Raw genomic sequence first — 15,740 nt, 5'->3', positions numbered from 1 at the left:
TCGGATACACTGTTAACACACAATAGTATATTGTGTAAACAAAATAAAATTTCAGTTTTTGCTGCTTTTGTCATATGAGACAGTGCTGAAAAATAAGATATGTATTCTTAATCGTGGGATACCACAACCTAGCTCAAGTAAGTGGTAAAACATTGATAAAGGCCACTTCCTCAAAGATAATTGAAAGATAGCACCTATGCCCCCGGTGTTGGCAGTACTTCACCAGTACCCTAAAGTCCACTGACCCTCAGCCATCAGAGGAAGTATTATATGAAGGCAATCAAGCACTTGGGGCCCCTTTGCACTAGGGCATGCAACTGTGAGTTCTACTTGCCCCATAGCCACTTTGAAGGCCTGATGACCATGGTGCATGGGTATAATCCACCCTTTGATAGTTAGGATTCATACATATATATATATATATATATATATATATATATATATATATATATATATATATATATATATATATTTTGTCATGCGGCGCCAAAGAAATAGGAAAGTAAATAAAAGCTTTATATATATATATATATATATATATATTAATGTATTTTACCTACTGGTGATAACCAGTAGGTAGTTATAGTTATGACCAACTTTTCCTAAAGGCAGAGCATTTTTTGTTTTGCCAGTAACTTTGTGCCGTTTGGCGAATCTTCACAACATTTTCAAAACTAGTATGCAAACTAGTTCAACTGCTGTCTTGAAAGTTTTGGGTTGATTAGTCAAACAGGAGCTGAGACAAAGGGGTGGGGTTCCAAAACACTTCAACCCCCATTTTGTGTCTATGAGGATTTTGCATTCTTTAGATGTGTCCAGCCCGATCCACTGAATGAAATTACACCAAATTTGATAGGTTGCTGGATCTTGGTCCACAGATTGTGCTTTTTGTGATTTCATGTAAATTTGTTTAGTAGTGTTGGAGTTTTTAAAGGAAAAAGAAATTTGTATATCTAGAGGTTGCAGATCTGGGGGAAAAGCGAAGGCCATGACTGGCTGGCCAAAACTTGTCGGAAAAGTTGCGGCTGCCTTTTTGTTTTTCTCGTTGGCTGGGGGGTGTAAAACATTTACGGGGATAGGATACTGGTATCTTGACCCCATAGGACACATGGAGATGTTCCTAAGGGACCACTCATGGGCAGAAAATTCCCCAATTATTTTTGTCGCCCGATCCGCAGGCTCATATGGGTTCGGCACCCCAATGTAAACTTGCAAAAGCTCTGCGGATACCTCCATAAAATGGAGAAAAAAATAGATCCACTGCATTAAACCCCATGGCTGTGCACAGTGTGGGGTTGGATGTATGTGTGTGTGGGGGGGGTGGTGTTGGATGCAGGACCTGGCCACAGACCAGGCCCTTCGGCCAACCCCTGTTGCACATGGCCGAAAGTCATGCATGGTGGTGGGTGTATTAACATGTTTTAATTTGCTATTATTTTCGTTAAAAAAATGTAGAAATACACTGGAAAAAAACAAAGGTTACAGGGACGTTATAGTTAGGTTGACGTTTTACACATACAAAAACATATACATTCAGCACATATAGATATACTTATCTGAAGAAACTATAACTTGTGCAAGAAAGTAACTTTAGGCAATGAGTTATAGTTTCTTAACATAAGTGTAATTATAACTGCTGAATTTCTATGGTTTTGTATGAGTAAAACGCCAACCTAACTACAATGTTCCTGTAACCTTTATTTATTTTCAATGACTATATATATATATATATATATATATACACATATATATGTGTGTGTGTGTGTGTCTGTGTACAGAAATATATATATATATATATGCGCTTATATATACACGTATATGTATCTCTGTGTGTGTATATTAATATAAACGCACACACGTATATATTACCTTATCTCCCCCTAAACTCAACTACTCCATAACCCTAAAAATACCTTCCAAATACCCTCACCCACCCTAAACTCCCAAAATACCCTTTCCACCCAAACACCATTACCCACCCACCCTAAACCCTAAAAACACACTTGCCAACCGAAATCCCCTACACACCCTAAAAACACAATTGCCACCCAAATACCCTTACCCACCCTGAACCCTACAAATACCGTTGCCAACCAAAAACTCCTACCCACCCTGAAAATACCCTTGCCACCTAAAACTCTTACCCCCCTAAATCAGAAAAAATACTCCTGCCATCCAAAGACCCTTACCAACCCTAAACTCTAAAAATAGCCTTGCCACCCAAAAACTCTTACCCACCCTAAACTTTAAAAATACTCTTGCCACCCAAATACCATTAACCATCTTAAAAATACCTTTGCAACCTAAAATTCCTACCCACCCTAAGCCCTAAAAATACCCATGCAACTCATATATTCTTACCCACCCTAAACCCTAAAAATGCCCTTTCCACCCAAGTACCCTTACTCATCCTAAACCCTAAAGCCAGCCACTGCCCTCACCCACCCCTACCTAAACAAAATATATTTGCCCATATTATATATACACATTGTTGTAAAGGCATGCCTGGTAAATGTATATACATGGTAAAACAAATGTGTGGTTAATATATGTGTGGTAAAGGCATTTGCGTTGTAATGGTTGTGTTGTAACGGTAGAGTGTAGTAATAACCACATTGTAATAGCTGTTTCCCTTCCTGACAGCATAGAAGGTTTCTATTAATAGAGAGAGATTTAAAACTGCTTCTATATCACAGGTTTGTGATTTTATTGAATATTCACTTTACATAAAGATAACATGAACAAGCAGTAGCTGTGTCTTTCTTTGTTTTAAAGGGAACTGAAAAGTAGCTTCTGTCTATTAACACAGTTACTCCTCTTTTAGACTATATTTTTTATTATAATGGCTTATTTGGGTGACTTTTTGGATGTTGTTGCACAATACAGAGTTATATCCTCCATATCACTTTTTCCGTGCTATGCTGGTGTGTCTGCTTTTCTTCCTTTTGTGAAGAAAGGATTCACACAATGCATGAAAACCTAGATTTTATTTTAGATTCAGACCCTTTAGTGCCACGTCCATGTGTGTCTTGTCTTTAGGCAGGAGGCAAAAACATAGATAATCTGTGCAACTCCTCACACGCATGGTGGTATTTTAATTATGCTTTTTTGATCAGAGTTTTCAAATTCTATTACAAAGCCATCAGGCTTTATGATACTTTAGTAATAGTGAATTCAAAAGCAGTTTCACATGCCTACAACAGATTTCACTCTACTAGGGCCCTGTAACCATGAATACCTAAAGTGATACAATGAATGTTAAACCGTGTTTTAACACATCTCATGTGATATATCAGACTGCTGATATAAATGCATTTATATTCACATAGGGGATACTAGAAAACAACAGATATGTATTTCCCACTTTTTTAAAGTTTCTTTATGGCTGAATGTTCTGTTTTGAAAATATTTTGGACATTCAGCACTGTTCCACGTATGTTTATACTAGCCTTACTCATACTTTGAGACTTGGCCACCACCATACTATAGCCTTAGAACCCGCCGTAGCGGGCTCTACCGGCTATTAAAGGCCTGCTCCCACGTTAAAGGCCCGAGCCGAAAACCCGCTACGGCAGGTTCTAAGGCTATTTGAACATTCTGCCATTAGAGGGCAGAATGTTCTCCTAAATAAAACAAAGGCTTCACGGAACCGGGGGGGATTACAATCCCCTCAGGCTCCGTGAGGCTTTGTTCACAGCTGCTGCTGTAAACAAAGAAGATTGGAATGTTGGCGCTGTGGGCTTTTACCGGTCAGTAAAAGCCCAGAGCACTCCATTGTTTTCAATGGAGCTGCCAACAATCCAATGTTCTAATTGGCGCTAATCTGATCTGGCTAATTAACTATTTTACAGCAGTAACCAGCATGAGCGCTTGAAGTTGTACGTGTAACTGTCAGGACAGGGATTGGCTATGTCAAAGTAATGGTAGTCAAAGTAATCTATGAGAAACACATGCGAGTACTTCCACATCATATTGATGTTTATGTAAAAAACTCTTCAACTAAAAAACTGTATTTCAAAATATATCTTTACTAAACGTTAATTTCTCGCAAAAAGTGCCAATGGACCTAATTTGCTTTGGTACAGGAATGTTGAAAAAAGCAGGGGTCCTAAAATTCCCTTTACTGTATATGTGTCAAAGTGCCTAATGTTACCATAGGAACAATTTAAATATTGCATAATGTATTTCAAATGTTATTACCGCATAACATTATGTCCATTACATTTTTATTGACAGTTCACTAAAAAAGAAATTCAAAGCATAATTGTGCACTGACATTTCTTTTGGTTGTACAATCATTTCAGTACCCAACTTTCCTGGTAATACTTCCTCTCCATCACATAACTCAATAGACACTGGTAAGGGATATCGTTGGACCCAAGCGCTACTCCGCTTGGCCAGTGGAGGTAAAATCATTACTAATGTTCCCCCTGTAATAGCATACGTTAATCCATGTCACATTTCCTATCCCCCAACTGTGGTGTCTCTTCTGCCCCCCACAGTCTCGCTATATTGCGTTTCACAATCAACAGTCCCAATGTCCACCATATTTGTTTCATACGGTTCAGGTCTGTTGCGCTCCAGATGTTGAGGAGACACCATTTTGTAGAAGCGGTCATAGCACACTCGGTTACTTCACTTATACAGGCTAGGACTGCTGCCTAGAAGACCTTTAGTGCTGGGTCATTATTTTCACTCATGGTGAATTGTTAGTTCATGGAAATGTCTGATTACCAGGAGTAAATTGCATACTTGAAAATCTCAGCATTTTATCTGTAACAAATCTGAACATGCTAGATTTTTTGGACAGCTGATGTGGCACAAAGCTCGGAGATGGGTGTATTTTGATTTGCACCAGAAGCCCTTCACTCTGACTGCATAGAAGGAAGTTTAGTCCTACTGGAAGGTTGAAAATATTATCTCCGCACAGTGAGCACAACTAATCACATTTGCAAGTGAATACAAATTGGGAACAGGACAAGCTGATCAAAATCAGTGAAGACAAAAGCCAATGCCAGTGAAATAAATGGGTGACCAACCAGCATCAACTGGTATGGTTTTAACGTGATAATATTTTAGGATAAAAAGCTGTTTTCATGTGTTGCATACAAAAATGCTGTTTTAACTCATTAAAGTCAGGCCACTAGGCGTTGCCAAAAATAGAGAAAAATAGCATAAAATGATTGCATGCTGCGAGGAGATAAACAATTAAATGTCACAGTGTAATGATTGGGATTTTTTTTAGATGTAAGTTAGTTCCTCATGCATTCCGATGGAAGCATTTCCTAAAATGATGAATGATAACCACACAACCAGAAGCACCAGATGAGAAACAGCTACGTCTGTGGCCAGAGCCAAAGAACAATGGCAACAGAGTATACATACCGCCAAGATAAAAGTCCACCAGCCAATTTTTAAAAAAGGGCGGCCCTTAGGTTTAATCACAGCAGACACTTCTCTGTCTCCGCCGTGACTAGCCCCCTCTGACGACCCTCCGCAGTAAGGGCCATCAGAAGCAGGCCTCTAATTATGCCCACAAAATTTAGATGTGTGAATGAGAGGTCAGTTTCCACTGCTCGTCACCATCAGGAAAACTCTGGTGATAACAGGCAGTGAAAACTGCTAAAAGCTCCCCTTGCCATGGGAGTGGTCTCCCATTGTGAGGGGAGCATTATCTTTCTTATTTTCAAAAAGAAAATCCCTCTTCAGGATTTTCTTTTTGAAAATAAAAAATAACGCAGTTTGGTGCAGGACTCTGTGAGGTTGACAGAGCCCTTCACCAAAAAGTAAACAGCATTGATAGGAAAGGAACCACTGTGACGGCGGTTCCTGTCAATGTTTGAGAAATGACTGCCAGGTTAGAGGTCATTTCTAAGTTAGGCGGAGGCACATCTGTCAATGGAGAAATGGGCAGCCCACTTATAAATAAATTCGGACCGTGGTAACAAATATTTTCTAGATAACTGTGCTGTCAAGACAGATCGGAAAACAATATAATTTCACTATTTTTAAACATTGTTTAAAATAATTGGAGTGGTAGATCGTAAAACAGAACTGTTCTAAAGTTCACCTGTGTGATACAACCCATGACTCCTAGCTTTAAATAGAAAACTACTAAGATGTTTGTGTACCCTAAGTGTAGTTTCCTTTGCCGCCAGGCTCCTCTGCCACTAGGTAATGTGTGATTGATAACGACACAAGCTTCTCTGATTGGTCAACACTCCTATCTCCAGCATCTGTCTGTAAACTATTCAGTCATTTGCAGCTATCAGGATAACTGTTGAGTATCTTCAAGCCGCAAAGACGATAATGGTAGGTAACTTCTTTATTCTTAAAATGATTTGAGGATTACAGGTACATTCCAAAATATGAAGCCCAGACCACATACCAAGCCGCCGTCCTTCGTCCCATCTCCTCCCACTCAACCGTCACCGAATCCCACACTCATACGCAAACATTCCCCGCAACATTCTGCCCTTCCCCGGCTCGCGCTACCAGCGCAAGCCATTACATTCACAATACAACACATCTTCCCCCTTACACAATACTTCTTTTCTATAACCATAACATAAGGAACATACACTACTATATCTCTATCGCTACGTGAAAAGATACAAATACAATATCCTAACCTTATATGAAGCATAAATCTACAACGTAATATCTACTGAATAAATTCTACGAATATTTCATAAATACCTAAATGTTATTTGTTTTTTATAAATTCATAATTTAGTTCCTGAATCCTTACAGTGACTCAGTCGCATACATAGTCATTGAGTTTTCCCGGTTTTATAATCCTCCTACCACATCTGCTAATATTGTTCCTCACACTTGTCATGTCACCATTCCGTGCATTTTCACCTTCAGCCATCGTTTCGGTTCTGTGTTCCACAATTGCAGGACTAGCACTGTTTCTTCCGCCCTGCGCAGTCTGTGCAACATTGGCATTATTCCCTGTATCGTCATGCATAAGCCAGTCAGTTCCAATCGATTTTTCTCCACCTGAACCTTTGTATGGGGAAACTCTGCTTAAGTGCCATATTTTCCCGTTTTCAAGTTGTACAGCATTACACAAAATTTTTGTGACCTTCAAAGGAGGATAGAACCTTCCCTTCTCACATTTTTTAAAACCTGGAACCTTCACCCTAACTAAATCACCCACCTGTATATTTACACTTTTGCATTTATGTTTTGCATCATAAAATTCCTTCGAACGGATTTGCGCCCTCTTAATATTTTTCCTAACACTCTCACTTGTCCAGCAGCTTTCCCTACCATCAATCATCCAACCAACATTATCTTTCCTCAGTGGAAACCTTCCTCTCATAATCTCAAATGGACTGTGACCTGTAGAGCTACACAGTGTAGTTCTGTATGACCAAACTGTTTTCCAAATTTCCTTTTCCCAATCTAACTTTGCACATACAGCCAATTGTATACTATTTTTTAACACTCTGTTGAAGCGTTCCACAGCACCGTTGCCAGCTGGATGATAGTTGGAAGTCGTAATGTGTTTAATACCACACCTCATTAAGAAAGCTTTACATTTGTCAGATGTGAATTGTACCCCATTGTCAGTGATAATGGTCTTGGGTAGACCCTCTCTCAAAAAAACATTATCCAAAAATTCTACAATGGCCCCGGAATCCACCTTAGACACTATTCCAATTTCAGGCCATTTAGAGAAATGATCAAACATTACCAAAATATATCTATAACCATCTTCCACTTGTATTGGTCCAGTAATGTCCAGACCAATCTTCTCCAAGGGCATGTCTGGAAATCCTATAGGAACTAACGGTGGTCTGAACGTGGATAACGTTTTTTCTGACTCATTACATAGGACACAATTGCTTACTGTCCTTTCCACAGCTAAATCAATTCCTGGCCACCAATATAGTTGTTTAACTTTACTTTTCGTTTTAGATATGCCCAAATGTCCATCATGGCATGAATTAAGAATTTTCCATCTGAGTGTCTCAGGAGGAATTACTCTACCATTGCGCAATAATCTATTATGCTCCACAGACAACTCCTCCTTAACCTCCCAAAACCTCTTCACATCTTCATCTAATTTTTTTTTAAGAGGCCAACCTTCCCTTAACAAAATTTGAACCTTATTTAATGTTTCGTCTTCCCCCATGGCTTTATCCCAATCACCTTCTGAGATGCCCTGAAAAGCTGTGGGTATAACTTCAGCTACACAAAAATCCTCCAACTCCTTCTTACCCTCCACAGTATTTACCAACGGCATTCTACTTAAGAAATCAACAACCTTATTCTTAATCCCGGGTACATATCGTACTTCATACTTGTAGTCCAACAGTCTTATGGATAATCGAGCAATACGTGGGGAGGCTTTAAATAATCCTTTTGTTGTAAGCACTTTGGTAAGCGGTTTGTGATCGCTATGCAAGATGACATTCATACCCCAAACGAATGATCTGAAATGTTACAAACCCCACACGCATGAAAGGGCCTCCCTTTCAATCACTGAGTATTTTGCTTCAGCGTTGGTAATAGAACGAGAAGCAAACGCAATTACACATTCCTTACCATTCATATCCAATTGTGTAAGAACAGCTCCTAAACCCTTATTACTTGCATCAGTTGTAATTATACATTGTAAATTTGGGTCAAAACCTTGTAAGGCTGGTGCATTAATAATATCATTCTTAATCAATTTGAATGCTGCTTCACATTCTTCACACCACTTAAATATGCACTTCCCTTTTAACAATTGTCTAATAGGGAACGTTTTGTGAGAAAAGTTATGCACGAACTTAGCATAATATTCTGCTAGACCCAAAAAAGCTCTAACTTCGTCCTTGTTAGTAGGAGCTGGTGAATTCCTAATGGCTTCAACAAGACTAGCCTTTGGTTCAACACCCTTGCCACTTATTTCGTGTCCCAAATAAGTGACGCTTTTCATGGCTATTTTACACTTGCTATGCTCAGCCGTAAGTCCATTATCTTCTAATATCTGAAGAACATTCTTAACTCTAATATCATGGTCATATTTCGTATCCCCCATAGTTAAAATATCATCTTGGAAAAACAACACATCTCGCATTTTACTAAAAAGCTTATACATCAGCCTTTGAAACATAGCCGCTGCAGAAGCCAAACCAAATGGAACTCTAACAAATTGGTAACAACCAAAGGGTGTAATAAATGCGGTTAATCTACGACTATCAGGATGTAACTGAACTTGATGATAAGCAGAAGTAAGGTCTATTGTGGTAAACCATTCCTTGCCTTTAGTTAGTGCTACAACCTCATTGATCTTTGGCAAAGGAAATTGATCCACCAAAATATTCTTATTAAGGTCCCTTAGGTCCACACATAGCCTCAATCTGCCATTAGAACGTCTGGCTACCACCAGTGGAGAAATCCAATCAGATGACTCAACCTGTTCAATGATACCAGTTTGTAGTAACTTGTCCAACTCGTTTGAAACCTCATTTCTGATGCTAAAAGGAATATTCCTTGCCTTATGAACAACAGGAATGGCGTCCTTTTTAAGTATTATCTTATGCTGGAAACTTTTTAACTTTCCTACAGTTCCTGAAAATACCAAAGGATACATGTCCTTCATGGTAGCATCACACACACTGTCTTCCTGAACCACCGATACAGGTTCTGAACCATTGGGATTTAAAACCATTCCTAGTGCACCTTGGTCCCACCAACCTAAAACTGATAGTCCTGATTTTGACACATACATCTTACATTCAGCTTTACGATCCTTAAATGCAAATGACAATTTTTTGTAGCCAAGAAGCTGGATTGTTTCTCCCGTAAAGCTTTTAGGTGAGATATCAGGTGTGTCCAAACCCCCACCAACAGTACGTTTCAATTTCTTTAACCAAACTTGTTCATTAACAATTGTATAAGGTGACCCTGAATCAGCGGTAATCGTAATAGTAACACCTTCTATAGATATGTCACACTTTGGTCTTTTGCGCAGTCCATCTGGTGTTCCTGTTCCAGCATTCCTTATGTTAAGCACCCACATATTCTTGTCTTCACTGTCTGAGGATGAAGTTGATTCAGAAGCATCATCTAACAACTTTATTGCCATGCCTTTCTTTTTCTTGCAAACCTTGATAAAATGGCCAACAGTACCACAACCAGAACATTTCTGATTGCGTGCCCGACAACTTTTATCATTTGCATAATGGCCCAGTAAACCACATCTGAAACAAGTAACCTCCGCCTTAGAAGTATTTCTTTTTGACTTCTTGTTCCTGTAAGAACTGGTCTTCCTCGAAAACTCATTTGGTGGACATTTTTTTGACTCTATAACTCTATTCACCAACTTATGTGCTTCACCAATCGAATCATCCATTTTAGAATTCCCCAGTAGAACAGCTTTTGCGCACCTTCCTGTAAGTTCCGCTTTCTTGACCACTTCAATTACTTCTTGTAAGGACGATTCTCCTTTAGTCCATAAGCAGTCCTGTATATTCTGGTTGGCAGTGTGCATAACTATCTGGTCCCTAATGAACTCGTCATGTAAGGTACCAAATCTAAACGTTAAGGCCAAATTTGTTAAGGCTGAAACGTATTCCTCAATCGTTTCCTCTTTGTTTTGTTTCCTGTGAAAAACTTATAGCGATCAATTCCCACACACACCGTTGGAGAATAGTATCTGTCTAAATCCTCTAATGCATGAACAAAAACATCTCCCTGCTCTCTTTGTTTCTTTTCAATTCTATTGTAAATTTTAAAACCGTGCGGCCCTAAACAATGCAATAAAGTTTTCTTCTTTTTTTATCCTGAAAAGTCTTTGTCTTCATCGCATGCAGAGATGTAGTTCATAAAATACTCTCGCCATTCTTGCCATTTGATAGACACATCACTACTACCAGGAATAAAAGGTTGAGGAGGTGGAAGATTCAAGTTACTAGAAGCCATAAATGCGTGCCTCAACTTCAAAAATATATAACATCAATGTCTAAATATTCGTAATGAAGTGAAAGTTCACTTAAACCTCCTTAAAACCACAAGAAATTCAATTGCCGGTATATTTCCTTGGTTCCAAAAGGTTATTTAGGCCGTAAGAAGGTCAGCGGGCTAGTTGTTGAAAAAAACAACTGAACGTTGCTAAGAGACGCCCAAAGAAACGAGCACAACGCAAGTTGCAAAGACAATGTTTCAGCACTTTAGGCTGAAAAAAAACCCACTCACAAGCGTTCGCAGGTCGAGTTGCGTGGGCACGTAGGAGTGCGATAGTGAAATAGAGGATCACAATCGGATGCAGACAGGGCTAACTCTCAACTCGTCGCCAATTTTGTTGTGTATCTTCAAGCCGCAAAGACGATAATGGTAGGTAACTTCTTTATTCTTAAAATGATTTGAGGATTACAGGTACATTCCAAAATATGAAGCCCCGACTGCATACCAAGCCGCCGTCCTTCGTCCCGTCTCCTCCCACTCAACCGTCACCGAATCCCACACTCATACGCAAACATTCCCCCGCAACATTCTGCCCTTCCCCGGCTCGCGCTACCAGCGCGAGCCATTACATTCACAATACAACAATAACAATGGTCTATAAATAATGCTGCTATCTCTAGCCAGTAAACTCACTTACTCTTGCTGTTGCTCTACACAATGTTATTTGTAAAATAAGATACATGTTTATAAAACATGCCGGTTTTGTGCCCTTTCTTTTTATTTATAATTTCAGAAGCACAGTCATGCCTTTTTGCTCTCTTGATGAAACATTTCCAAAACACATTTGAGCGATCAAAGTTTAAGTTATGCCAGAGTGCACCTGTTCAAAGGTCATCTACATAATACGAATTACTTTTACTACTTTCAACATGTAATGCCCTATCTTAAAATGGAGGTCATTCTGTTCCCAATTCTTATCGTGCGCATTCCTGGCAGCCATCTTGAGGCGGTTACACCAGCAAGTGTGGTACCTGCCTGATTCCGTGTGTCCTTGGTTACACCACAAGTGTAGTACCTGTCTGATTCCGTGTGTCCTTGGTTACACCAGCAAGTGCCTGCCTGATTCTGTGTGACCTTTTTTGTAAGGATGAATTAGTGATTTGTAACAGCTGAGCTCTGTGAAGAGATAGCCAGCTAGCAGTGCCTTTTTGCAGAGAACAAATGTGATAGCTACTCAAGACTTCCAAGTATTTCCACTGTACGCTCTGCATCATGAAAAAAAGCAGAATATTTCTCCAACCTCTGAATTCCCCTTTAGTAATATTTCATAGGCTCGGGTTTAATTCTAATTAAATCTGCACATTGTCATTTTTTCCATTGAACAGTGTGTTTTGTTCTCACCTGCGTTTGAGTGATGATAATCAATATCGTCACCAGCTACTGGTCCTGTTCCTTCCATTGGATTAATGTGCTCTTCGGGGCGATCATTTGTCATTGTGCGCCGAATGCTCTGATACCTGGAATTAAACATTACAATTAAATAAATACTGGGAAGCACATTGCCCAATTGTATTTTGTAAGTTTGAGCCGTTTTTGCATCAAAACTCGGCGCAAATCGGCACTAAAAAAGTATAAATATGGGCCATTGTGTCTTACAGACTTCCAAATGTTTTGTTTGAGGTATTGATTTGTCTAGCATTTCAGTAAAATGTACTCTGTATTATGTGCATACACATAGGCTGCTAAAGTTCTGATTGCTATGTGTGACATTTTCATGATTTCAGTTTAATTATGAGTGACATTTCAACGACTATGAGTGACACTTTCTCGTGAACAAATTCAAGCAATGAAGTCCATGGAAACACATGAATATTTGAAATTACATCTATTTGAGTAACGAAATATTGATGGAAATATAAAAAAGACAACAATAAAAACTAAAAAAACTGTGTTTTTCTGAATGTGTGGTAGTGTCAGCCTGAATATCAAGCAGACAAAATGCTTGTTTCTTCTCTCTGTTGTATGAGGCCTTACTCCCTTGTTCCTATCCTTCATAACTCCCTTCCTATTAGTGGTGCAGGGCACACTCTCCCCTCTTCCTTCATTACTCTTTCACCACTGCTGCTTTCAGAACTCTCCGCTTCTCACACTACTCCCTTCTTCCTATCTCTTGGAGCATGACGCACCACCAGCTGATGTAAGCAGTGAGCTACAGGTCAGGCGGCTGTAAATTAAATATTCTCAACATTATTACAGACATGTCAGTTGCGGCCCGACTAGTCTTGCAGCACGCACCACCAGAGGCAGTCAGATTCTTTTGCATAGATGTGATTATTTCATCATGATAATCCTGCCTCTGCGATGACTGTGACCTCTCACTGGCCAATGAATGCCACCAGCCGCGCATCAACGAGGCACGCCACGGTGACCAATATAATTACCTCAGTAACACAACAGGCAGCGGCAGACTAAAGAAACATAAACTGCAGTTAGCCATGCCACATCCGGACGCACAGTAAATTGTTACAGTGATGATCACATGACGTCATGTCACATGAACTTGACTTGGCACTGATTCAGAACTCACTTTGCATAGTGAGTGTGCTTTACTGCAGTCACACACTCTGCCCGGAAGAGCAGCGCGCAGTACACGCACCACTGCATTCTCATGAGTGCTTGGCTGGTGCTTCCCGTCCAACTTTTGTCTGTCTGCCTCAGCGCACTGCTGGTGTCAAGGAGGTGCTATAAATGCGGGGTTATGCACTCCAGTGCGGTGATGCGGACCACCACACTTAAATGCGTTAGTGTCACTCCTGATGCATAGTACTTGGCCGGGCTGTGCATACATGAGATTTTTATAAGCAAGAAGTGGCAATTTACTACATGGTGACATGCACTACAAAATGTTCAGCTATTACTCTTATAATTACCTACACTGGACACAAAGAAACATGTGAAGAACAGTTCTGTTTAATGAGTTTTCCATTTCACTGTGTGGATTCGGCCCTGTGAAGCCCCAAGTCTCCAGTGGCTGATATATAATAAATCCACTGTATCAAACTTTGCCCAGCAGCCAATCCCAGAATGCTAGTAGTTCAGGGCCAGCAGATGTTTATGTGTACTATTTTCCCATGAAAACAGGACCTACAACGTACCAACTAAATATAATAGTAATAGTTATTAGTTTCCCACTTATGCAACCGCCATTAGCATTCATCTGTTTCTTGGTTGCATAAAACATGGGTGTTACTCATATCACAGTTACACAAAAGAATATCGACATCAACGTATTTTTATGCAAACTTTATCACCATCAAACTTTTCTTTAAAGAGCTCGATACCAGAACTAACAGGCTTAAGTTTATCTTGAACAATTTTGACGTTTCTGGGCTTTCAATTAGTTTAAATATTTTTGCCTATTCGTCATTGCCAATATTGTTGCCTTTTCATTAGTGACGAAAATAGCAGGGGCGGCTCCTCTATAACAGCAGAGGAGCGTCACCACCCTGCTCAGTCAGGCAGTGACAAAAAATTATTTGTCACTGCCTGACTGTGCCATGGGAGTCTATGGCGGGCTGGGACCATAGCAGGGATGAGGAGTGGAGGGCACGTGTAAGTGCACGTCAATTTGCCTGGCAGTCTTAGGCCAGCCAAATTGACATGTGCAGTTGTGGTACACAGCTGGGTTGGAGAAATGGCAGAAGTTTCCTGTGCCTGAACAAGCGTCAAACCAGCCCGCGCAGGCCAATCCCGGCACTGCTCACATGCTTGCTTCAGCATGAGAGCAACGTCTGGATTGGGAGTCTGTGGTTTGTGCCCTGGGAGGCAAGGAGCATCACCGACGCGGCCGGCAGAGGGAGTATCAGGCAGCCGCAGGTACATTTTTAAGAGTTATTTTTAACACCCCCACCACCGACAGCCACTACTGAAAAATAGCTTTGTTAGTTAACTTCCATTGTTGCAAATAAAGTAAGCAATAGCTTGCCCAATCACTAAAAAGGAGGCAGACGTAAATGGAAAGTGTTCTACTTGTTGAAAGATTATATAACCTCTTCTGCATACTGAACACATAGCGTAGCTTAATAAGGATGACTGTACACTAACATTACAATAAATAATAGCTTTCCACACCCCCCCAAAAAAACGGCTCTGATTTCGAGTGTGCAGTACTGAAGGGATACATCCTTTACAACTGTAATAAACAGTAGCCTGTAGTAGCAGCCTGCCAGTACCGTGTAATTACGAGCTAAACCACACGGAATGAAGAATAACTGGGAAGACCTAGTTTTACTGGATGTGAAAGTGCATAGAATACCCGGTTCAGAGGGGTTTAGCACTCCCATTTACCACCTACCCCGAGCAGGTGGTAAAAGGGAGAATGGGCTTCTCTGCTGTGCTTGGGTGAAGTAAGGTGTCTATGGACAGTAGGGAGGGAGGGAAGATGTAGAAGTGTCTAGTGGGAGATCATAACATGCTCCTCCCTTAACGGAAAAGGAGATTGGACAGGGCTGAGGACGAAGCCACCGCCTAATGCAATTTAACTGGTTGGGCTGTTTTTGGCCAGTCAAATCAAGTCCACTATTTTTGCACCTGGGAAAACCAGGTACAAAAAAACAGGCCATTATTGATGGGATAGAGTGGAATTCCATCCGGGAATTCTGCTCGATCTGACTCATAATGCAGGCCCCAGTGTTTGTGATAGCAGTATGAGTAACCAAAGCTGAGGGTAATTGTCCATTAGAGGTTTAATTGGCTAATTGCAGCTATAGCGCCCCCACAGACTCCTCAGGAGTCTGTGATGGTTATAAGCTGCTAGTAAAATAAAATGTTTGAAG

At 40.3% G+C, this 15,740-nt stretch overlaps 1 protein-coding gene across 5 annotated transcripts in view; it reads right to left on the bottom strand.

Moving 5' to 3' along the window:
• Positions 1-15,740, bottom strand: part of HECW2 (HECT, C2 and WW domain containing E3 ubiquitin protein ligase 2) — a 1,462,881-nt gene that overhangs the window by 335,176 nt on the left and 1,111,965 nt on the right. For all 5 annotated transcript variants that reach the window (XM_069225854.1, XM_069225856.1, XM_069225859.1 and 2 more), the window contains one exon: positions 12,307-12,422. In XM_069225854.1, the coding sequence (XP_069081955.1) occupies positions 12,307-12,422 (116 nt within the window). The remainder of the gene's footprint in view (positions 1-12,306; positions 12,423-15,740) is intronic.

This window comes from Pleurodeles waltl, chromosome 3_1, assembly GCF_031143425.1.
Source record: "Pleurodeles waltl isolate 20211129_DDA chromosome 3_1, aPleWal1.hap1.20221129, whole genome shotgun sequence".
Taxonomy (NCBI): domain Eukaryota; kingdom Metazoa; phylum Chordata; class Amphibia; order Caudata; family Salamandridae; genus Pleurodeles; species Pleurodeles waltl.
This window is presented reverse-complemented; position numbering and strand designations above follow the sequence as displayed.